Source organism: Platichthys flesus, chromosome 13 (assembly GCF_949316205.1).
Source record: "Platichthys flesus chromosome 13, fPlaFle2.1, whole genome shotgun sequence".
In the NCBI taxonomy this organism is placed as follows: domain Eukaryota; kingdom Metazoa; phylum Chordata; class Actinopteri; order Pleuronectiformes; family Pleuronectidae; genus Platichthys; species Platichthys flesus.
The window spans coordinates 18,790,012-18,814,734 of NC_084957.1; the positions used below are offsets into that span (position 1 = coordinate 18,790,012).

A 24,723-nucleotide genomic window follows, 5' to 3' on the forward strand; every position below is an offset into this window, starting at 1 on the left:
AGCTCCGTTTCAAGTCCCCCAACTGTAAGCAACCATAACGCAGTGAGTATCATTTGCTTCCATGTTCATTTTATTTAACGTTTTGTCACGCTCAGGTCGATTCCGTCAGATCGAGGTCTTAACCACAGTAGCTAACGAGTTCTTCCAGCTCTACAGTCAGGTCTCTGGTCAACCTGTCCAACGCATCAACTCCAGGGACCAAGGTAAAAACGGCTGCTACTGCAAATTCTCAAACTGGGAATTTATTATATGTTAACCTTAATTGCAGAGACAATATTATTTGGAAAAGGCTCATAATCCAACTTTGTCCTATTTTCCAGTTAATGTGAGTGTTATTTTTCTGATCTGTTCTTCCTGTATCACTCTCAGGAGGAGGAGCAGCAGCAGGCGCAGCAGGAGCAGGAGTAGAAGGAGAAGGAGGAGGAGGAGCAGGAGGAAGAATTGATAAGGTGCCTCCTCCTCTGAAGAGGAGCAACTCGGCCCTGAATGTCGCCAAACTCCTCAAGAAGACCATCAGCAAACACAACCTGCTCGCGGCCGCCTCAGAGTCGCCTGAAGCACAAACACCTAACCAACACACACGGCTGAACGGACACGCCCCCTCCGATAACACGCACACCAACGGTCACGGAGCCGCTGCTCCAGAGCAGGACTTTATCAGGACCAGTCCTGACCAGCAGGTGGAGACAGTCAGTCAGAAACAACAAGAAAGTCCACAGAAACAGCCGTCTTCCCGCAAGAAAGACAGCTGTCCCCTGGCTACGGTTACCGAGGAAACTAACGGGGATGCCGAGACAGATTCGTTCACGGACAACAGGTACTGCTGCACTCACTGGTAATGGCTGCTAATGTTAAGTAGCTAATATTTAAACCATTTTTGCTGACTAACATTTGACTAACCATCAGATCTGAAGAGAGCGGCAGTGGATCACCAGCCAATGGAGACCATCAACTAGAGCCGGCTGTTGTTCAGTCAGCCAATCAAGGAACAGGGGAGGGCCCTCAGGAGGTCAAAGAGGAGAAAAGCCTGACCTCCACCCCGGTGAAAACTCCTCACAGCCTGGTCCCCCCTCACCTGGTGCTGCTTCGCACTGAAAACGCAGACTCCTTCGATATGGAGGAGGTACAGAGTTTTAAGTGGTGGTTCTTTTGTGTTCATTGTACTGTGATTTGGTAATCTTTGGGTTCTCCATCCTCCTCCAACGCAGAGATGTAGTCATCTCAAGGATTCTGATGTGATCTGATCCAATTGTGTAAATCTGCTTCTATGCAAGGACTTGTGACATTCTCACAGTCCTACAGTAACAAGTGGCGTTTAACCTCGGGTGTCAAAGCCAGGACAGCAAGCAGTCATGATTTAGTTGAGTAGCTAGTGGTCCCTCGCAGCGAGGGAGCAGCAAGTTGATTGGCCGATGCAGAGCGGGGTGGACAGGCTGGGGTCTAAGGATTAAACGTGTCCTGGATGTAGACTGGGCACGACTCAATGATATTATAAACCATTTAGATAAATAGAAGAAACTGGTTTGAGCTGAACTGAGACCAGTTTAGTTGATTTTGTTTTAACTTTAATTATTAGATAAATGAAACCAGCCAGTTTATCTGCAGTAAGCCCTCATGCTGGTAACAGGCTGACCAGTTAGTGAAGGGTGTCAGATTCTTCTGTTAGTGAAGGTGCTGACTCTCAGCATCACTTTGTTTCTCTATTTTAAAGATTCTGTCTGTTGTTCGTGTGTTCAGATCCAGAGTAACGAAGATGAGGGTCTTCCATTCAGAACCTCCAGAGCCAGGGGTGAGTTTACAGTAACCTCTGATTTCAACCTCAAAGTTTTTAATCCAGCATTTTTTACATCTTTACTTGTAGTCGTCTTTTTCCTTACCTTTGTTGGGGAAATGCTGTGTGTATTGTTGCATCTGCACCACCTGTAAATCATAGTGATAGCGTCAAACCACAGAGAGAAATATGTGCATTTTAGAGAAGGGGCCCAATTTTGGAATAAGTAGAGACAGCCCAAAGACCACAGACTCCTAGAGCTCCCCAAGTTCCCCAGATTTAATCCATTTTACTTGGCTCCTGTCATATCCTTTCTGTCGTGGCTTCAACATTTTTAAATCAACTGTAAATGTCTTACAGATTTTTTTTTAGCTTTGTGAAAAGAAAATATTCTTTAGCTCTTTAATATTTTAAGAGCTAAAGTACCTAATTAAATTACTTTGTTGATTTGGCAACTCAAACTCTGGCCTAAATCTTAAATCATTCAGATATTTTTAACCAGAATTAAATGCCGTAACTTCCTTCTTTTGAATTTATCTATAGGATCTGAATGTGTTTGTGCATGTCCTGTCTCTTTATGATCAGTATGCATGAGTCTACGCAGCCATCTGCTGGACAGATGAGATACTGCCAGACTGATCATTATGTTTTTGAATGTTTCTCTTAGATCTGTTGAGGACAGTCAGTCAGCAGTCGGACAGCAGCGGTTTTGCTGAGGAGCCCTCAGCCGAGTCCAACAGCTACCTCAAGGTATGTTGGAGTGTTGTATTTTACACTTCAATGATGTACAATTTAAGCTTTCACCCCATCTACGTTGAGTGATTAATGTTTAATTCATTTTAATTAGGTGCAGGAAAGTAGTGACAGCTGTGACAGCGAGATGACGGTGACATCGCACCCGTCCCAAGATGTGGCGACGCCCCTCGCACTGGACCAACCTGCGTTCGATTTGCCAGATGCCAGAGAGGAGGAGTCTACTCCTGGTGGTTCTGGGGAGGCTGATGGGCGGAATAGCTCCAGGGAAGAAGATGAGAATGATGGGATTCAAGAGGAGGTTCCTCAGTATACAGCTCACTATTTCCCTAGGAACACAGTGGGAACGCAGCCGGTTGAGACCCAAGGGGAGGAGGAGGAAGAGGAAGAGGAAGAGGAAGAGGAAGAGGAGGAGGAGGAGGAGGAGAAGGAGAAGGAGAAGGAGAAGGAGAAGGAGGTAGCCTCAGCAGAGAGAGGGCACAGAACTGATCTGGAGTCTGAACCAGAACTGGAACCAGAGCTTCCTCATAGCTTGTCTGCTGCAGAAGAGCCACAACTCGTGCAGAATCAGCCTGAGACAGCCACAGAGCCACCCACAGAGAGGGTAGAAGCTGAAAACGAAGCCCAGGAAGAGAACTCTTCCTTGGACCTTTCTGATGTATATTTTCCTCCTGCTCCATCCTCTGCGGTTGTCAATGCTCTACTCCGAGCCAAACACAACCACCTGAGAGGAGCTGGGCCACACGTCGAACTCATGCCCGGTGAGCCGCCGCTAACTCCACCGAGAGGACGAGCAAGGCGTGGCTTCCCCATGCAGAGGTCCTCCTCTCTGCCCTCCTCGCTCCTCTCCCCCTCCAGGGTCGTGTCCTCTGTCAGGATCCAGTTTGGGCGAGGACAGTCGTCCTGCACCCAACCCAGGTACTCCTTCAAATACACCCCAGAGGAGGGAGAGGACAAAGAATGGGATGAGGATGAGGTGGAAGGACAAACTAACTGTTTATCTACTCTGATAATAAACCCTGCTTCGAACCAGCCACCAAGGCTTCCCACAGATGCTTCCATCCCACCGAAACCCATCCCACGCTACATGATGAAGTCGTCCTGCTCGCTGAAAAGCTCCAGCCCTCCTCCTGATTGGTCACCAGGAGGCCAAACCCACTCTTGGAGCTCCCAGAGCATCCCTGACCTCTCCTCTAACCAGCACCTTTCAGGTCACTTCCATCAAAACCAGCAAAGTTGGAATCCAGGGCAGATGATGTCCAATTATCCTAATCCCACATCTCAATACATAAACCCTTGTCCAAATCCTAGTCCAAGTCTCATTCATAGCCAAGTCCCCTTCACTATGAACCCTCCTCCACAGTACCCCGCTCCTCTCCATCCATATGCCAGTCTTCCCAACCTCCTCTACCACAACAATCAATCCTTGAACCCCCATTCTAGTATGACCAGTCTCCATCAGCCTGCAACTCCCACAGTCCCCCCTTTTGGCAGCATCTCCAATTTGCATCAGCCTTCTACTTCGATAGATCCTCATTACGCCAGTCTGGGTAACCTGTATCCCGGAACTCCCTTTATGCACCACCAGGGCTGCAACCATCCATACGGCCATCAGTCCCCTTATCATGCTGCTCCTCACGGCTCACCGTTTTCCTCAACTTACCCAGGTTACCATGGCTACAGCACAAACCCGCATATGGAATTCTCTCATCAGGTCCCTCGGTGTCCTCCAGAGCACAGCCTCAATCTGGGTTTTGCTCCTACTGTTCCAGGCTTCCTCCCCGGCATGGCCTCTACCTTCAACCAGGGTCACAGCCTCTACACAGGGCTCCATCAGCCCGGTTCTGGATACAGCCAGGGTCCATCCAGCACCGAGATGCAGCTGAGGAGAGTTCTGCATGATATCAGAGGGACAGTTCAGAGTCTGACCCAGGTTAGTCCTTCTCAGCCCCTGTCCTTCAAGCTCTCGTTACTTAGGTCACTGTAGCTTTTTAATCTGTCTGTGGTTGTAATCCACCTGGGTGATTTCATCTTATTTGATTGTTCTTGCTATCTTGCTACAATAATAAATCCAAACACCAGCGGTTACAATTGATTCAGGTTTAAAACAAAGTGGATAGTTTTGCCAGATTAGGCACCACTGTATATGCTGGTAAAAATGAGGGTGAACATACCTGTAATGTTGCTAACATACATGGCTGACACCAGTCAGTGTCAGCTGTCAATCATGCCGTTTCACCCTGTTCTTATCGCATTGAATAACTAATTAAAACTAAACAGAAAAGGACTACGTAAAATGAAAGAAACTATCTTTGAGAAAAACCTATTTAACGTTGGCATTTACTTTTAATTATGGTCTGAGCTGAGTACTCCTGCTTGTTCATTTGTCATCTTGTTGTGTTCAACTTCCTTCTGTGACATCACTGTCCTCTTCATGTAGAACCGAGCCCACACTCCAGACGCTTTCAGTGATCACACAACATCTCTACGCAGCCAGCAGGTACTGTCAACACCCCAGTAATCTACATCAGTTGCACTCCTCTGGTTTTCATGTATGCTGTTAATGCATTAGTTAAATTTGGACTGACGAAACTGAATCAAATGTCAGGACCATGGGCTCCATATTAACATACATGCCACCATTCTGTTTTCATAGTTATATAATAAATAGACAGTGTTGCTTTGCATAACATTTACACAATGTTAGACTGTTTCCATCCTGTAGGCAACAGGCCGTTGCTGTCGTCGTTATCAATAAACTCAGTTTCACTTTATCCCCGCCTTCTCTTTTTTTTTCAGTCTTTGACAGAGTTTCAGCAGAAGAGGCGGAGTCTGAACTTGTTCCGCAGTCAGATGATGGATCTGGAGCAGTCAATCATGCGACAGCAAGCTCCGGTCTTCAAACACCTGAGCCCTTCTGACAGGTGACTCACAACAACTAACTAGTTGTTTCACAGTTAACTGAACTTTAACTGTGTAATGTATATGTGAGAATATGGTACAGAGCAAACTTTGTGTGTGTGTTTGTGTGTGCGTGTGTGTAGGTTGGAGGTAGAGCAGCTTCAGTCTCTAAGATCAGCAGTCAGAGAGGAACTGCAGGAGTTGGAACAACAGCTGGAAGACAGACTGACACAACAAAGGGTACAGTATATATTTATATATACAAAATACACAACGCATAGTGAATACAATACAAACTTCATTAAAGAGTATATACGCACAACATACAGCTATATATACAACTTTCTCCATCCAATGGTTTCCAATGCAAACTCCACTTTGACGCAGATGATACTGTGATATATCCAACTCTGCATCATCACCAAATCGGACTCCAACTCGTTTTTAATACTACCCAGTGAAAATTGTGAGGTTTAAAACTTGTTGTCATGATAACAAAATTACACTGTGGATTTTTTCAACTGCAAAATCTCTTCCCCTCAGGGTCTCCATAGAGACAACAGCTTTGACAGTCTGTCCACCGCCTCCGTGCTTAGAGCCATGGATCCGGTCAGTGTACAATCCGCACACACACTTTCACATTAGTAATATAAAGCTAATAATATTTTTCAGATAAAGTTTTTTTCACCCTTAATGTACAACCTTTACTATCCCCCCCAGGTGTCAGATCTCCTCAGAGAGCAGCTTTACCTCCAATCAGAGCTCAGCTATGACGGCCACACCCCTACCACCAATCCCTCCTCCCGATCGTCCAGTCCAGGCCGAGGAGGAAGAGACCAGGAACAGAGCCAAGGTGTTTACCGGGCATCCATCAACATAACCCCTGTCCTTCCTCCTCGACCCAACACACGAGAAGCGGAGGAAGAGGAGGGAAAGATTGCAGGAGGAGGAGAGGGAGTTGGAGAAGCACCAGAGGATGGCTCAGCAGGAGCAGTCAGAGTGGAGAACCTGCAGCAGCTCATCAGAGAGGTAACTGTCTGATTTACTGATACATGTTTGGTGACATTTCCAGAGACACTTACATGTATCAATTTTATTTTTATTTTCAAACACAATTTAACATAATGCTTTTTCCAGATTCGAGAGAGTGTGGCGCAGGAGGTCCGACGGGAGATCTACAGCGAGTTGCTGTCTGCCGTGTCGCCACGGCAATCGCCCCTGCCGTCCAGACAACACCACCTGTAGCCATGGCGACAGGAGAGCACCGCCACGTTGACCTTCAGCCTTAGTAGCCACAGTCTGAGCAGCACCACTGTCTGTCTGTATCACTGTATAGCTGAGTAACACTGTCTGTGTGGAACACTATGTGTCTCTAACACTGTATGTCTGTAACACTGATGATGAACCCACCTCACTCGTGACCCGCCCCGGCTTCCAGTGCCTCAGTTGGTTTGACGAAAGTGGTCTGATGCATTCTGGGAACGCCAATCTGGACCAGCCTGTTCACACAGCGTCCTCCAGCATACATTTCCCTGTGAGCCATCATTCATTTGTTTTTTTATTTTGCCCACCACCCTGTTTACTTTCTCTATCCTGATATGATCAAATGCCAGGTTTAGAACTACAACCACTAATAGTATAACTACAACTGCGAGTACTGCTGACAGTACTGCAACCATCTCCACCACCACTAACCTGCGTCCTGATTGAGTTCATCATCACAGTCGGAGATTGGATCAGGATATTAACAGAATTTATGTTCTGATATTTCTGTTTTCCTACTAAATATAGCAAGAAGCTAGTAGTAAGTATGTAAATATGTTGCACACAGGAAATCACCCTCCCTGAGAAATACTTTAAATGCAAGAATCGTCTCTAAATCTGTCTTCAAGTAAGAGAGAATTTTTTTTTTAAAGAGTCTGCTGAGGTTCAAACTCTTTTATACCCTAAAGTTACTCATTCCATGCACATTTCAGCTTATCAAGGGTTTAAAAGGGATTTAAGGTATATCACTCAAAGATTATGATGCTGCAGCTGTCAACATTTTCTCATCATCCCCATCCTCATCATCATCATTGTCGTCAAAGTCATCAGTGCTTATCTTCCTCTGGCCTCCTTCACAGCTGATTCTGTTCATTTCCATGGTGTCCCTGGCAGATTAGATCATAGAATCCCACATATCTTTGTCATGGTAACTTTTTCAACATTTTAAATGGAGTTTAGGTTTTTGAAACTAAAAGTCCTGATGCATACTGTTTTTGATTGGAGCTTGGGTTATTCTGTCTTGATGGACCTAGGCTAGGAATTTACCCCCATTTCCAGTCTTTGAGGATATTTCTGGCTGTTCCGTTAACTCTCATTGGCTGTTGATGAGCAAGTTATGAGGTTAGTGTGTGAGGTCCTGTAGAGGTCAGGCTCAGAGGTCAAAGGTTGCTCTTTGGTTGCAGCAGGTTTTGGTAAGTTGTCATGGTAACAGTGGTGATGATGATGTACTGACAGGTTGGGGGAGGGGCTTAGTGAGCCGGCAAGTATAGCCCAAACTTTAGCGGTGCTAGCATTTTAGCTTCAGGCTTCTGATGACAAATCTGTGCAATAATATGAACATACACTATAATCTGATTCCTCAGATATTGTGAATAAATGACCAAGAATTCACTGCGAACATTTCAGATGTGATCAGACATCCCGCAGCACAAACTGTCTACCTGCACCTTTAACACAAGTTAATCTTAAACTTGACGTTTTTTATCAGGAGAAACTGATTTTCTGTCTCTTCACACAGAATCCACAGAATTGATTGATCGCTGATTAATTGATAACCACTCATGAACATCTGTTTTCTGTGTATTGTCTTCGTGTTTACTCAAAGTTTATTATTATCAGTTACCGAAGGTCAAAAAAATCTTCCTAGCTGAGGTGAAACAAGCTCTCAGCAACCTCCATGGCTGAGCGGGATTTGCTGTAAGACTAGTCAATCAGGGCAAACACACCCCATGTGCCTTTTTTTAAATCTTTGTAATAGTTGCGAAAAATTCCACCAAGACTCACATTAGATGTTTTGATATGATCTACTGATAGCTGAACTTTGTGTACTTTGACATTCGTTCTTGATCTTTGGGAGCAATAGAAAGAGAATCAGACTCAAAGTTCGACTTACCAACAAAATGGAGTCCTTATTTAGCAGGTGTTGTAGGTGTCACCACCTTATTGTGAACTTTCAATCATGTGAACTCTCCAGATCGTTATTTACTGGACCTTTGATCATCGATTCTCTTCATCGTTGATTGACTTTGTGTTTGTAAAAAAAACTTTTATTTCTCTGATCACAAACTGCTCTGCTGGACAAACACTCACTGTGAGCTCTTCATGCTTTTTACTTCTGTCTTTTTTTCCACTGATCAATCATCACACACGTCTAATTACACTTTACTATCTCACTGTTGGTGTTGATTACTTTCCATTGATGCCTCTTTCTATTGATGTCTATTAATAATAATGTGTATTTTGTACTGATGTATTGTCTGTGGGATGCAGGGAGGGATCACTCTGTAGAGATAAGAATAATAAAGATGTATTTATTTTCAGTAAAGATGTGTGCTAGTGCTTACCTCCTGTGTGTGCGTGTGTGCGTGCGTGCGTGCGTGCGTGCGTGCGTGCGTGCGTGTGCGTGTGTGTGTGCGTGTGCGTGTGTGTTTGTGTGTGTGTGTGTGTAATGGTAAAACACTACTTGGTTTTGCAGCACTTTCCAACCTAAACCTGAGCTCAAAGTCGGAGATAGTAATCAGAGATCAATTCCCTTGCAAGCGCTGCAGTACTAGAGCTCAGTAACTAATGGTTCATGCCATCTTAAAAACTATACAGCTGACCAACAAGCAGATAATAAAATACAAAATGTGAAAAATGAAAATGATCTCACATATACGCATATAAAAAGGTTAAAATGTAGGAGAAAATATGATTAAAACTAAGAAAGTGGATAAAGTAGGTCAAAATAAGACAAAAACTAGAAAAAACATAAGGAGAAATAAAATAAAGAGTGAATAAAGATGACCCAAAGTACCCTAGACACGCTGCTGCAAGACCATGACATGCTTTAAAAAAATTGAATCAATACAGAAACTGACAGAACATCTTTAGAACAGGTGTAATCTGTTTTCTCCATAGTGTCTCGGCAAATCGAGGCTGTTTCTGTCTGTATGTCTGCATTTAATGCCAAAGCAATCATGTCATGAATGCTTTTTTGGATCAGGGCTTTTTGAGGCACCCCTACTTCGACCATCTCTTCTTATTTTCTCTGAAGATAGTTCCTGTGGGGCACTGCTTGTATATATATGATGAAATAACATCATATGTTTTTCTCTCCGCAACTGATAAACAAGCGGATCATAAAGAAGCTCGGGAGTGAGGAGGTAGTTATCATCATAGATATATATCTAGGGTTATTATCATCACCGCTAGAGAGCGGTAGCGAACGAGATCACCTTTCAAACTTTTATTGTGAAATCCGGAAGCTGCACCTGACCCGGCAGCATTTCTCGGGATATCGCCGCCACTAAAAATACTCTGATTTGACGTAGGGACAAAAAGTCCGGGAACAAAACGGTAAGAGAAGATTAAAACGTAAAAAACTGAATGTAGCAGTACTATATTATCGATGAAAAACACGGTTGATGTCTTTCACTTCCTGCTTTTGAACACTTTAACTGGGCAGAGTCTATGTAGCATTAGCAGGTTAGCTAACTACAACATCCAAACACACATGGCGATGCGACTGAGACGTTTGTCGATTTGTGGAAATGGTTTTGTTCTCTCAAGTCATATTATTACCTACCTAACTTCTCTAAGATAACTTCTTAATTAAAAATGTACCCGTAGGAGCCGCTTCCGGTTTCTTAATGTTGTGATACGTGTTGCTGGAGGTTTGCTACAGTGAAACAAAAACTGTCTTTTAAAGTTTGAAACAAGAGCTTAGATCGTCTGTATAATATTTGTAGACGTATCATATTACCGTTTCTGAGATGAGGTTCAGACCAACACCGTGAAAATGTTAAACAACCAGAGTTTAAACAGAGCAGATTCTCATTTGAACGACAGATAGCAGATGAATTTCAAGCATTTCATTTGGATGATGTTCTGCTTTAATAAATGTTAGTATGTTGTTTATTTTAAATGATCGTCACGATCACAGACATGGTAAGATATCGAAATACTGAGACACAGACTTACAACGTACAACTCAAATTCAGGTTTTCATAGGATTAATGGTCAATTAGATTTTTTTTTTAAAGATATCTCAGATTTTGTAGAGTGTAGAAGATGACTCCATTTTATTATCATCAGAATCATGTTTCTCTTTATGTATGATTTGACATATGATGGGTGTAGGGATGAAATTAGCAGATCCACAATAATGTACCTTTTTAATTACCATTCAATTGAATCACTTTGTAAAAGAAGTTTCCTGCTCCACAAGTTTGAATGGTTGCTGTTGTTATCCAATGATGGAAAACGAAGTAGATAATTCAATAGATTGTAATGTCAACTTTTTTTTTGTGAGTATATTTTTCTGTTATGGTTCAATTAATTAATCTGGAAACTTCTAATGGAAATAGTCCTTCTCTGCAGCCCTAAGTGACTATTATGCCTTTCTGTCATAATGAGACCGTGTGTGTATTTAAGGTATGGACTCTCCAGGCAAAAGTCAAAGTCCCAGTCCTGCACAGCAGGAACACAGTGGTGAGTAAAACCTGCTGTCATTAATTTTTGTTATTGCAGTATAAGTACTACTTAGTAGGTGTAGTTTTAAGATTCATCTTCATGTCTTGTCTTCAGGATCTTCAGAAGATGAGTCCAGTCCAGCAGCAGTGAAGCCCCAACAGGCCGACTTGGTGGAGAGGAGCCCCAAAGACGGGCCCTCCCCGCAGGCCAGTCCTGCAGGCCGCAGCCGCTCTGGGAGCCCGGCCTCCAGCAGCTCAGACGACAGCACCAGCAGTGATGAAGATGATCAACATAATGGGGCGCTGAGGAGGCTCAGGAGCAGCGTGGCCCAGATCAAAGTAAGTTCAGACTAAGGTTATTACTGTAATTTTATGTATTTAAATGCACTGGTTACTACCAACAACTGTGACGTTTTGAAGTGTATTTTTACTCTGGGTACAAAATTGTTCTTGATTTACAGAGTGACATGTCCAATTCTTCCTGCATTCAGATTGATCCAGATCATTTTAACAGGAATATCGAGAGACATATTACTCACACTCGTTTTGTTTGTTTGTTTGTTTCAGAGATCCAGATCCAGGTCCAAAGAACAAGATCGATCCAGATCTAGATCCCACGGATCCAGGTCCAAATCCAGAGAACGAGACAGATCCAGGTCAAGGTCCAGAGAAAGAGACAGATCCAGATCCAGGTCAAGGTCCAGAGACAGATCCAGGTCAAGGTCCAGAGGAAGAGACAGATCTGGTTCCAGGGGACGAGACAGATCCAGGTCCAGAGAGAGGGAGAGAGACCGGGAGCGCTACGACAGAGGACGCTATGCTAGGTAACACACACATACACACACACACCGAGCCTCATAGCTGGCGATTGGCTTCTAATCATTTTGTGATTTAGTGGATAAATATCTCATAATGTTGTAGTGAAACTGGCTCATAAAAACCCCTTTCTCAATAAAAACCCTACACATACTTGTCCATATATATTTATAAAAAAAAAAATACACACTCAATTCAACATCAAACGTGTAAATGCATGAATACAAAACATAATGAATATTAAATTAACGTAAAATAAAACTGACACAGGCCGAGTGTCAGAGTGTAATTAACAACACTGATATGAAACATTTCATTTCGAAGAAGACAAACACTACGAGATAATTATGAGTAGGGCTTGATGATGATTCAGTTTTACCTTTCACGCAAAATACGGTTGCCTAAGTGAATCATGATTTTGAAAGTAGTAACACGTGTTTTCAAAATATTTTATCTGCTATTATCCTTGTCCCCTTCGGTTCCACGCAGAGATCGCTATGATGATCGTCGTGATGACAGGAACGGGCGTTTTCAACGGGGGCCCAATCGAGATGCAGAGTCGGATCACAGGAGGCGTGGCCGCTCTGCTGATTCTCCGACTGACAAGGAGCCGTTGGCGGCAAATGAGCCGCCGGTCAAAAAGAAGAAGGAGGAGATTGACCCAATCCTGACGAGGACCGGTGGCGCTTACATTCCCCCCGCCAAGCTGCGTATGATGCAGCAGCAAATCACTGACAAGAGCAGGTACGAGCGAGTTTGTTTCATTTTTACCGAACTCATTCTGCTCAGCTCGGATCGACTCTGTTCTGATGCTTGATCTGAGATGTGCTACCACAGTCTAGACTTAATCTTAATGTAATCGGATATTTATAATTTGTGTTGTCACTGATGCCCCGCCTCCTGTGCAGCCTGGCCTATCAGAGGATGAGCTGGGAGGCTCTAAAGAAGTCCATCAACGGGTTGATCAACAAAGTCAACGTGTCAAACATTGTCAACATCATCCAGGAGCTGCTACAGGAGAACATCATCAGGGGGAGGTGAATAATCACATACTCATAAACAACGGCATGTCTACACTCAATAATCAAATAGAAGAATCACTAATATAACATCAGTAACATTTGAGGGTTAATTTTTTATAAATTGTTATATTTTATGTTACACAATGGAGGCCATGTTTTGTCTGACTGACTCCCCCCTCCCCACAGGGGTCTCTTGGCTCGCTCGATCCTGCAGGCTCAGGCAGCGTCTCCCACCTTCACCCATGTTTACGCCGCTGTCGTTGCCATTATCAACTCCAAGTTCCCTCAGATTGGAGAGCTGATCCTCAAGCGTCTCATCTTAGCTTTCAGGAGGAGCTACCGCCGCAACATCAAGGTACATGTCTGAGTGCACGTTCAACTCTGTGACTGTCGAGAATGAACCTCCTGGAGATAATACACAATATTAATGGATTCATGCTCAAAATGTAAAATTCACAGTTGAGGCGATACATGCTTCCAATTATTTTTAACCTCTGACATGTCTTCATCTTAAGATGTATTATGACTGAAGGTTACAAAAGTAGTCGCATTAGTATCAGTGATGTATTAACATCCGTCTGTTTTGTTTTCCAGCTTCAGTGCCTGACAGCCTCAAAGTTTGTGGCTCACCTCATCAACCAGAATGTGGTAAGTTCCCAACATTGATGGACGGTCTGAGTGTTGATGCGCAGCTCTTATGAAGTGTTTTTACCTTTCTCTCTCTCTGTCTCGCCCTCAGGCCCATGAGGTTTTGTGTCTGGAGATGCTCACTCTGCTGTTGGAGCGTCCGACAGACGACAGCGTCGAGGTCACCATCTCCTTCCTGAAAGAATGTGGACTTAAACTGACCGAGGTCTCCCCCAGAGGAATCAATGGTAAACAGCAGCTACAACATTAAACTGGAGGATCTTCTACTTTTTTCTTTGTTATAGTGGTATCTTTATTTCTACCAATCAGTTTTCTATTTAAGAGGCAAAAAAATTCTACATATATCGCAAGTTGGCACAATTGATCAGGAAAAAAATCAAATAAAATTGTTTTTCTCTTTTTTTCAGCCATATTTGAGCGTCTCAGGAACGTCCTCCACGAGTCGGCCATCGATAAGAGGGTTCAGTACATGATTGAGGTGATGTTTGCAATCAGGAAGGACGGTTTCAAAGATCACCCAGTGATCCCAGATGGCCTGGACTTGGTGGAGGAGGACGACCAGTTCACCCACATGCTGCCACTGGACGATGAGTACAACCTGGAGGAAATCATCAGTAAGCGCTGGAGACTACAACCATCTTCACAAATAAGTGTATACATGTTAATCCTAACATGTGTGTTTGTGTTCACTCAGATGTGTTCAAGCTGGACCCGGACTTCCTGGAGAATGAGGAGAAATACAAAACCATCAAAAGAGGTCAGAACTTGCTTAAACATTGCACTTTGCCCAATAAGCTGTCATCGCCTTCACAATCTTAACCAATCCGCCGCAACCTCCTCCTTACAGACATCCTGGACGAGGGCAGCAGCGATTCAGGAGAGGAGGGAGACGGCAGCGACGAAGATGAAGATGAGGAAGAAGAGAATGAGGAAGTTGGAGAAGGTTAGACAGGTTTTTACTTCTCAGCTTATAAAAACAGATGCACAATGTCGTCTCTGCCAAAGCTGTGTAATGTAAACACTGATGTTTTTGTGATGTCATCTGGGTTTTAAATGTTATACATTAAGTCTGTGTTGCTTGACCTGAGGTGTTTGAAGGGTTAAAGTGTACAAGGCAGGAACAAAAAAATGCTACCGTAGTTGCATCACTTTAATTTTGTGATATTACATATTTGTGATATATTGTCATAATAATCATCTAATATTTTTTACATGATACACAAAATGCCAAACAACATCTTCCATCGTCTTCTCTGTCTCTGTTTGTCTCAGATGAGAAGGTCACCATCTTCGATAAGACTGAAGTCAACCTGGTTGCTTTCAGAAGAACCATCTACCTCGCTATACAGTCCAGGTACAGACGTGCACACACACATTCACGCCTCTAGTTGTGAGGACACTAATTGATGTAATGCATTCCCTAGTCCTTTACCATAACCTTAACCATCACAACTAAAATGCCTTACCCTAACTAATTCTGAGCCTAACCCTAAAACAAAGTCTTTACCCTCCAACAGCACATTGAATTTGTGAGGACCACTCAAAATGTCCTCATAATGATGGTATTGAACCAAAATGGGCCCTCATAAATATGAATAGACATGCGCACACACACTAACACACTTGAAATTACACAGTGATCAGTGACTCAGTTGTCTCTGAGGGTGTTTGCAGTTATTTACAGCTCCTGCTAAATTTGATGAACTTGGACTAATATTTAAATATGTGTCTATGTGTGAGTGGCCTACTTACCATGCTTTAATTGAAGGGATTTCAAAGTAACTGACTGACTGGTTGTTTCTGTAGTTTGGACTTTGAGGAGTGTGCCCACAAACTGATCAAGATGGACTTTCCTGATAGCCAGACGGTGAGTGTACATACACACACACAAACACACACACACACACACACTGATACAATCACATGAATGATTGTGTTGTTAGAATAATATATATCTACATGTAAGGTACTTACCAAGTTATTCCTTAATAGCACATCTCTGTGTCATCCAAACACATTTCTGATCAGAAGGTGGCGCTGATACCCAAATTAAGATTTTTCCAGATTTATTTTAGTTTGAGGTGATAAAGATTAGCATTAGAAAAAGGTTATTTCCAGATCAGTGTGAACATGCTGCTGTGGGTTGTGTGTGTTTGTTGCTTGTTCATAGCTCAAGTTTGTGTGTGTGTGTTCATGTGGTCTTAAGGTCAGGTTATGTTACAATAATAGCTGGTTTCCCACGCTGACAGTTGCAGGTCAGCTGTGTGTGAGCCTGTGGAGAAAAAAAGCTTTGAGAAACATCATGTGTCAGAGGACAATCAGCTCTGTGTTTCTAGAGTCAGTCAAAACTCAGACAAGTTCGGACAAGATGGGCCCCGTAGCACAGTCTCATAAAAGGCCTCTCACCCTCCCCAGAGACGATGGACATCAAGGTCATCAAGTAATTGTAGTTTTGATTTTAAGTCTTTATGGCCATTTTGTGTCTTTCGATTCGTTTTTTGACGAAATTTCAACAGCCTTTTCAAACAGAGGCTCTTACGCGTGTCTGTGCCAGCTCAGTGACTCAGGAGACCAATTAGGAGCAGGATGGAGCTGCTAACATTCACTAGTATCTAGGACATGACGTGAACAGTAATGTTATGTAGCCCAAAACCCCTTAAAATAATTCAATTAAATTTTTTTGGTGCCAAATCATAATATACATTATCTCAAGGCTCTTTCCATAGAGGGTCAAGTTATTTAAGTTTTTAGACAAACTCAACAGTACCCACAATGAGCAGCACTTTGGTGACTGTGGAGAGAAAAAACTCCCTCATTAACTGGAAGAAACCACTAGAACCAGACGTGGGCAATCATCTGCCTCGACCGGTTGGGGTGAGCGGGAAAAATGGGGAGGGGAGGAGAGATTGTTGGAAAAGAGAGAGAGATAGGGGGAGGAGCGATGTAGTCAGTAAATTAAGCTCAGCGTGTTTTGAAGTAACTGTGTTACTGCTGTAAGAATTTAAAACTAATAACAATGCAGTTTGTTTTTCTTAAACGGTTTAAACTCATCACTAAGCTTGTTACTGTTTACTTGTTAAAGTAGTCGCCTTCCCTCTTCTTGTTCTTCGTGGTATTGAAATGCTGTAAATCATTCACCGTCTTTGAAAGTGGAGCAAAAACACTTTTATTTTCGGTCTATTAGCAATGAGGATGAAAATCTCCCAACTTCAATAACTTGTGGGTCAGTCACACGATGTACACCTCTTCCTTCTCTAAAGATTCATGTGAAAGTGGTGTGAGAATGTGTGTTAGGTCAGAGGTGATGACCTTGCCAGACATAGTTTCATCAGCATCAGGACTGAATCACTCAGCATAACAGCTGGATAACCAACACACACACACACACACAACCTTTTAAGATGGTTGCCTTTGAACATATTTTTCTCTCAGACGTACTGAACAGCCGCACTTGCACAAATGACAACACTTTTCTGAAGTATCTCATGTTCACTAATCATAACAAAAAGAATGACGACAAAGACCTTGTCTGCCAAAAAATATGAATCGAGAAGAGGTGAAAGAGGAGGAAGGTGGCAACAGAAACCGACAGCTGCACAAATATAAAGTGTGTTTGTTTAGTTTTAGGTTCTTACTGCACAATCTGGACCAAAATTTGAAGTCATAACAGTAACTTCAAACCTTAACCACGATCTAAGATCGTGGTTAAGATCCACACTGACTTACATTTGTGACAAGTAGAAATGTATAACCCTCTGTATTAATAAGATGTTTGTGTGTGTGTTAACAGAAAGAGTTGTGTAACATGATCCTGGACTGCTGCGCTCAACAGAGGACCTATGAGAAGTTCTTTGGTCTGCTGGCCGGGGTGAGGCACACAAACACACACACTCACACACCAATCACACTCACCTCTGCTGGTATTCTCATACATTAATCTGAGGGGCATTTCCAAGGGTCTGTTCACCCTATTTTTAAAGCACGTTTTCTCTCTTTGCACTTCTAGTATCTGTCAGATAGTTTTTGTTTTATATGTCCGGATATTGTGGTAACATAGTCAGAGTCTTAGTTTGTGGTGCTTTCCGTAATTTGTATTTACATTTTAGAAATTCTGCTGAAACACAATTTGTCTGTTTCTATGTAAAGTCTGCAAAAGAGTTTTATTTTTGAAATTTTCAAAAACTTACTGTCAAGTTCCGATGTTGATGTTAAGCAAAATGTAAAAATAACACTTTCTCTGTGTTTGTTTGTGTGTGTGTTTGCAGAGGTTCTGTCTGCTAAAGAAAGAGTACATGGAAAGTTTTGAGGGTATTTTTGCGGAGCAGTATGACACGATTCATCGACTGGAGACCAACAAATTAAGGAACGTGGCCCGACTGTTCGCTCACCTGCTCTACACAGACTCTGTTCCCTGGAGTGTAAGCGTACACACACTTACTCACATTAAATTCAATAGAGTCTAACCAATCTACGGTTAAAACACATTTTTCTCTCTAGTTGAATTTTCTTATTCTCTCTCTCTGCTGTGTCCGGCGGATGTCTCTCTCCAGGTGTTGGAGTGTGTCAGGATGAGTGAGGAAACCACGACTTCGTCCAGCAGGATCTTTGTGAAGATCCTTTTCCAGGAGCTCTGTGCCTACATGGGCCTCCCCAGACTCAACCAAAGGCTCAAAGACCAGTACGAACGCACTCACATGATGATTGCAGAGGGTTTCCCGTTGGTTATGAAGAATTAAACAAACAAAACGAAATTGTGTTAATTTGTAACGTCTGTGTGTTCCAGGACTCTGCAGCCTTTCTTTGAAGGTCTGTTTCCTCGTGATAATCCCAGGAACACTCGCTTCGCCATAAACTTCTTCACCTCCATCGGACTGGGAGGACTCACGTAAGAGACACAAACACACACAGTGTTGAACAATTGTGCCAAAAGTATATGGACACAAAGATGATAGTTTTAATATTTGATTCCATGTGCATTAGTCAGGTTTCTGAAACTCGTTAGAGAGATTTTCTCTAATTTATCCACAAAGAGCTTTGAACGCTGGTGTAAGGTGACAGGGTTTCTAAACTGCAGAGTTCATGTCTCTATTGTGCTATAATTTAAGTCTACAGTTACAGTCATTGATCAACATCACTGTATCGTCTCAGTTTATATTTACATAATTCTCTCTCTCTCTCTCTCAGGGACGAGTTGAGGGAACACCTGAAGAACGCTCCAAAGATAATCATGACACAGAGACAGGAAGTGGAATCCTCAGACTCTGACTCCTCCTCCTCATCCTCTTCCTCCTCATCTGACTCCTCCTCATCAGACTCCTCCAGCGATTCAGACTCCTCCTCCAGCAGCAGCAGCTCAGGTACGTCTGTATTTTTTTTCTGTATTTCATTGTGTCCTGGTGTGCAAGACGCTAAGGAATTCTGGGTAATAAAATCCTGTGCTTATCCAAAATGTGTTTGAAAAAGTTCTGAAGGTAGATCTTATAATAATTTTCCTAGTATTTCATACTTTTGTTGTTTTTTGAGTGATATTAAAATGCTCTTAAATTTAATTTAGTGAATCTGAAGAAACCCTGGTTACAGAGAAATGGACAGGAAAGTCAGAGAGTGACAGATTAACAGTTATTATTTATTCCTTTTCTTCTCCAGACTCAGATGCCAAACACAGGAAGAAGAAGAAGAAGAGAAATGAACCAATTGAGCAGAAGAAAAAGAAAGAGAAGGACAAGAAGAAAAAGAAGGACAAAAGCTCTGACAAGAAGCAAAGCAGACACAAGATAGCTGAGGATGACAGTAACGATGAGAAGCAGGCAATGAAGCACGGGAAAGGCCGTGCACGTGAGATGGAGGAACACGAGCGTGCACGTGAGGGCACACACCAGAGCAGACGAGACGAAAGACCAGAGGAAGAGGAGCCGCAGCGAAAAGAAGAGGACAGAAGTCGGAAAATGGACTTTCAAGGCAGGCAAAGAGATGGTGAAAGGGAGCGAGAGGGAGACAGAGGGAGGGATAGGGAGAGAGAGAGGGAAAGAGGGAGGGAGAGAGAGCCCGAGGAGAAGAGGGAGAGGGAGCGAGAGAGGAATAAAGAGAACAGGGACAAGAACAGAGAGAGAGAGGAGAGGAGGAGGAGATAGAACTCTTCATCCCTCCATCCTGAAGCAGCAGTGATGGACTGATAACTGACAGACAAGTGAATCTTTTCCCCCTGTCGTTCCTCTCTCCTTCGACCTCTCCTATCTCCTCTGCTGTTTAAGTTTCCGGTACCATCTCTCTCTCTACATTTCACTACCCGTCTTTCTGTCAGTCTGTATTTTCTATTGTTAATTTTTGTTGTTGATGAAATAAGGAAAAAAACATTAAAGTTGCTTTAGATGTTTTTTAATCTTGTGACTTCTGTTTGTTCTTTTTTATCCCAAGAAGTGGAACAATAATATTGGTGAATGTTGTAAAAGCAGGCAGAGAGTTTGAGTTTATATTTATATTCTAGTGAGATATGATTCATACAAACTTCACCTCTGCCTCCTCCTCTACTTATAGATGCTGCTCCTGCTTATGTCACTTCTCTTCACTCCAGTGAAATATAACCACCTTTGTTTTATGAATACTAATAATATGCAGCTAATGATTACTGTCATGATAAAACATTAAATAGTTTGGCTAATGAAACAACAGTAAACTGAAAATTAACTGTGTTGATAACCCCAAACCCTAAAAACTGGATTCATTCATTTATTCAACCTTTAATTGAACTATATCAAGGTAGAGACATCATTTACTGTACTGAAAATAAACAAAACATTCAAAGAATACAAAAAATGGCAAACACAAGCAAAAGTGAGAAGCATGCGGTGGTCTAGTGGTAGAAACTTGGACTATGGGCAGAAAAGGTCTCTGGTTCGTCTCTGGTTCGACTCCACGGAGAGACAACAAAAGACGAACCTGGATTGATCTGTCCAAAAATCCAAGAGTCTCCCAACCCTGTCTAGTGCCCCTGAGCAAGGCACCTTACTCCCCCAACATCTGATCCCTGGGCACTGTACATGGCTGCTCACTGCTCTGTGCATGTGTTTGGTATAAATAAACGAATCTTAATTCAGTTTGCCAACCACTAGAGGCAAAATGTATGTTTTATTCCATTTATTTTCATACATAACATAAAAGAATGAAAACCTGAGACCGTGTCCGATGAAAGCTTGACCTATTTATCAGTCATCCAAATAGTTGCCAGCTAATATTCTGTTTCCACTAATACTTCTACTGATCAAAAGCGCTAATAATAGCTTTAATAATCATTAAGACGTTATTTATGGGTTTCAAATATCTTGACATCTATTATAAAGTTTTCCTCGTCGTGGTCAAGATGTTAATGTTTTCCTCAGGATTGATTTATAAAAACATAATTTCCTTTGGACATTGGGCTCCTGAACAGATGGAAGCAGCTGTTCAAAATATCCTTGAGATGAAACTCTCCCTCACACACTGACACACATTTGTCCTGTTTCAGCACATGAAGCTTCAGTAGCATAACCTTTAGTATTAAAGCAGATGTGAGTTCATATCTAGAAACAGCAGTGAAACCAACAGAACCAGTTCACAGTGTCGACCAGAAGAACCTCTGGTACCATAGATGGAAGAAGACCTCTGGCTCTTAACTTCATTAAAATTAGTTAATACAACACTAGTTCATGAACTACAAGTATAAGTTATATCATAAAAAATAGCAAGACCTTCAACTAAATGTACTAAAGGTACCAAATGTGAATGTACTCATCCTGCAGAAAAAGCTACTTTGATGATGTTGCATGACACATACATTCACAACTTTTATTACAGATTCTTACATGTGTAATTAGTGGCTTTGCTAAGTAAGTTTAATCAGTTTTATATTTACTGTTTGGCTGCAACAACCCCAAACAAATTTTTGGAAGGATATCATTCAACAAGTGTCTACTGTTGGATTAAGCTGATTAATAAACTATATGAGGCAGGTTTCTGCACAAAGACTGGGAGAGTTTTTCTACATACTGTTAAGACCATACGACTTTAAAAACTTGATTTTGTGCACTGGATCATGTGTTTTATTTTAGGAGCAGATTACTTTATTACTGGTTAATAAATTTCTTATTTATCAGTGTGTTAAGAACAGCGTTTACGAGCTTCTGGAAACTCCTCCCTCACAATGCCACTTTACCTATTTAAACTCTTTAATCTAATAAACTGTTTAGCATCTTACCATCAGAAGTAAAACGTATAATCTTTGAAGTATAGTAAATAATTAACTCATGTACTGTGTTACTTTCCACCCTGCTGCATACCGCAGGTGTGTACTGAGCATTTATGTTGTGCTTGTAATGTCTCCTCAGTTTCAGGTTTTATCCCTTTGAACTGAAAAACCCAGGTTGTGTTTTGTTGACAGTAAACGTCTCTGTGATGGTGTCGCCTCGGAATCTGCTGACATGTGCACTTCACTGACGTCTCCTCCGTGTCTGAACTTTCTCACCTGCCTGGTTTTCTCCACGTGCTCCTGTGATTAGTGAGGTTGAAGTTAACTTTGGCTCCATCTCTCTCTCCTACATTATCATGAGGTTGCTTCACCGCACACTATGACCTGAAAGAACAACTATTAATGTTGTGAGTCTCCGCTGTGACACACAGTGTTTTGTGGTGTTTCGACTGTAAGAACAAGGGATTTGTGTCTTTAACTGTAACAAGACATGCATATAATAATAGATGTATAGTTCCTCCACCTGGGCCCAACAGTCCCACTAAATTTAGCTTCAAATCCGTCATGCTGGAAATATATAAACTGTTTATTCCCAACTGAATCCACATTATTTCAGCTACACATTGGTAGTCACAGGTTTGTACCTCAAATTGTTATTGTACAGCAGCTGAATGAAATGTCTACCCCGTTGGAAACCACATGTAAATCTGCGAGATCCATGTTTTTATTTGGTTCTGCACCAAATTGTAAAGACTTGAAGATATCGGTCCGCTAAACAGATCTGAAGTTTTCCATCAAGATTAATCTAAGTATTATCTGAGAAAATCCTCCCCTTTGTCCTGATCCATGCCAAAATGGAACGGTTTCTTTCTCTGCCCATGTCCCTTCCTTACAACAAGTTTTGTGGAAATAGATTCAATTGTTTTCGTGTAAACCAACCAACAAAGATTGGGTGAACCTTCTTACTGGAGGTATCACTGTTTCAAAGTGACCTGAACCGTAACTTGTCCTCACACACTCATCACTGTTTCTTGGCCTTTCAGCGACTCAATGGAGCCCCCGCTGGTTGTATAAATTAAACAAAGGAGGTTTAACGTGTGATAATTGAAATTCAGAGAAGGTTATTCTGGACATAGCCAAACCGTTTCCTGTCATTATGCTAATCTAAGCGAATTGACCTTGGCTGTAGCATCAAACTGATCAGTTCTTTACGATGACACAGGAGAGTGAAGGACTGCTCAACTTTAATTTATTACATGTTCACATCTTGTTTATCAGATTGATCTGATCGGTTGATGTTTGTGCAGCTATATACAATATTTAATTCCCCTATGTATGTATATGTCATGTAAAATATTAATGAGTTACACGTTCAATAAATATACAAATTTGGTTAACATCCATCTATCCATCCATCCATCTAACCATCTATCCATCATCCATCATCCATCATCCATCCTTCCATCCATCCAGTCATCATCTGTCCTTCCACCTATTCTTCCTTCCATCCATCCATCATCCTTCTCTCATTCCTTCCACTGTAAGTGTGCACCAAACTTGTTTATTTATTCACTGTGTGTATGTTTGTCCTGGTTATTCCTGTCTTCAAGCTCCCAGCATACACCCACCCACACACCCACCTGATCACACCCACTCACACACACACACACTCTCATGGCTGTATCCTTGTACAACCTTGATATGATGTTCAAGGTGAGAGGGGGAGATGCCTGTGTGTGTGTTAGTGTACGTTACGGGCATGTGTGAGTGTAAGTGGGGCGCTGCAGTACTCAACTCTGATTGGTTGGATGTCCTGAGGAGCAAAGGAGTCCAATTGGTCTGCTGCAGCAGAAATGGAGGAATAGACCCATTGGGACCTTGGAGCTGCAAGGAACTCTGGGAAACCGCAGCAAGGCCCAAATAGAGGATGGGGGTGGGGCTGTATGTCCGTTAAGTAAAATGCTCACATCTAACACATGGGCCATGCGGCACCCTGTAAGATTGGCTTTATTGTTGGAAACATACTGTTGAATACACCTAGGTATCAATCATAGACTGTATATATAGGCATCAATACCATGATATCAATAATTCATATTTTCTTTTGAACTAATCCTGAGTTTAGTTATTTTTCTTACCTTTGGACTTGAATATTTCCAGCAGTGTAAACAACAACTTCAGTACTGTCAATGTACAGTATATAAAAGTGTCAGACAATGAGAAGTGTTGTAAATTATAGGACGTGATTAACTTATATTCATTTGGACGTATGGAGTTGTGTCTGTGTCCATGTGATGAATCTAAGGCCCAAAATTCTCCCTTTTTTGGCTCCAGTTTGGTCTCCACCTTCCCTGTTGTGTCTGTCTGCTGTTTGGTGCTGAGCAGCTCGTCCACAGCAGCTCGTTTTTCTACTGCAGACAAAAGTGTTGCTATGAGAGCGATGAGTTATCCAGGGCAATAGAGTTGTGGCCAAAAATCCATAAACTGAAAAACATTAAATTCAGATTACTCTCCGTAGGTTCGTAAATAAATCTGAAATTGTCTTGAGTCAGAAACATAAAATTCTGTATTTGTTTTGCCAAGGCCTGACTGGAACTGGATTTTTGAAGTAGTATACAAGTCTGTATTTCAGCGTTTAAAAATAAAACATTTCAACAATGCTATAGCTGCAAAATGTATTTTCTACATATAAAATAAGATTTTAAGAGTAAAATAAGAGTTTTCAAAAGTTTTCAACAAACAAACTAACTTTCATTGATATATCATCCTGCAGATTCATTCCAGTTATTATTTCCTGATGATTTCCTGAAACAGCTGGGTGACTGCATGGCTGCATTTGTTGGGGAGAATATTTTCAGTTTGCAGATTAGTCCT

The 24,723-nt window shown here is 42.1% G+C and overlaps 2 protein-coding genes across 4 annotated transcripts in view; both read left to right on the top strand.

The window, feature by feature from the left end:
- itprid2 (ITPR interacting domain containing 2) overlaps positions 1 to 9,014 on the top strand; it is a 32,244-nt gene extending 23,230 nt beyond the window's left edge. For 2 of the 3 annotated variants that reach the window (XM_062402389.1, XM_062402391.1), the window contains 12 exons: positions 96 to 203; positions 370 to 817; positions 907 to 1,123; positions 1,738 to 1,789; positions 2,439 to 2,521; positions 2,619 to 4,457; positions 4,965 to 5,024; positions 5,324 to 5,448; positions 5,569 to 5,665; positions 5,969 to 6,034; positions 6,146 to 6,454; positions 6,563 to 9,014. In XM_062402389.1, coding sequence (XP_062258373.1) covers positions 96 to 203; positions 370 to 817; positions 907 to 1,123; positions 1,738 to 1,789; positions 2,439 to 2,521; positions 2,619 to 4,457; positions 4,965 to 5,024; positions 5,324 to 5,448; positions 5,569 to 5,665; positions 5,969 to 6,034; positions 6,146 to 6,454; positions 6,563 to 6,670 — 3,512 coding nt within the window. In that variant the 3' untranslated portion in view covers positions 6,671 to 9,014. The remainder of the gene's footprint in view (positions 1 to 95; positions 204 to 369; positions 818 to 906; positions 1,124 to 1,737; positions 1,790 to 2,438; positions 2,522 to 2,618; positions 4,458 to 4,964; positions 5,025 to 5,323; positions 5,449 to 5,568; positions 5,666 to 5,968; positions 6,035 to 6,145; positions 6,455 to 6,562) is intronic. The other variant, XM_062402390.1, reaches the window with a different exon arrangement.
- Positions 9,015 to 9,910: 896 nt separating this feature from the next.
- On the top strand, positions 9,911 to 20,007 carry cwc22 (CWC22 spliceosome associated protein homolog). The gene is made up of 20 exons (XM_062402836.1): positions 9,911 to 10,027; positions 11,105 to 11,161; positions 11,258 to 11,481; positions 11,710 to 11,966; positions 12,448 to 12,702; positions 12,867 to 12,995; positions 13,167 to 13,335; positions 13,575 to 13,628; positions 13,720 to 13,855; positions 14,036 to 14,242; positions 14,323 to 14,385; positions 14,476 to 14,571; positions 14,901 to 14,982; positions 15,435 to 15,495; positions 17,419 to 17,496; positions 17,894 to 18,046; positions 18,179 to 18,306; positions 18,412 to 18,513; positions 18,813 to 18,985; positions 19,275 to 20,007. Exons 2-20 carry the CDS (start codon positions 11,107 to 11,109, stop codon positions 19,757 to 19,759), a joined length of 2,907 nt encoding a protein of 968 aa, XP_062258820.1. The 5' UTR covers positions 9,911 to 10,027; positions 11,105 to 11,106; the 3' UTR covers positions 19,760 to 20,007.
- The last annotated feature ends 4,716 nt before the right edge of the window (positions 20,008 to 24,723 follow it).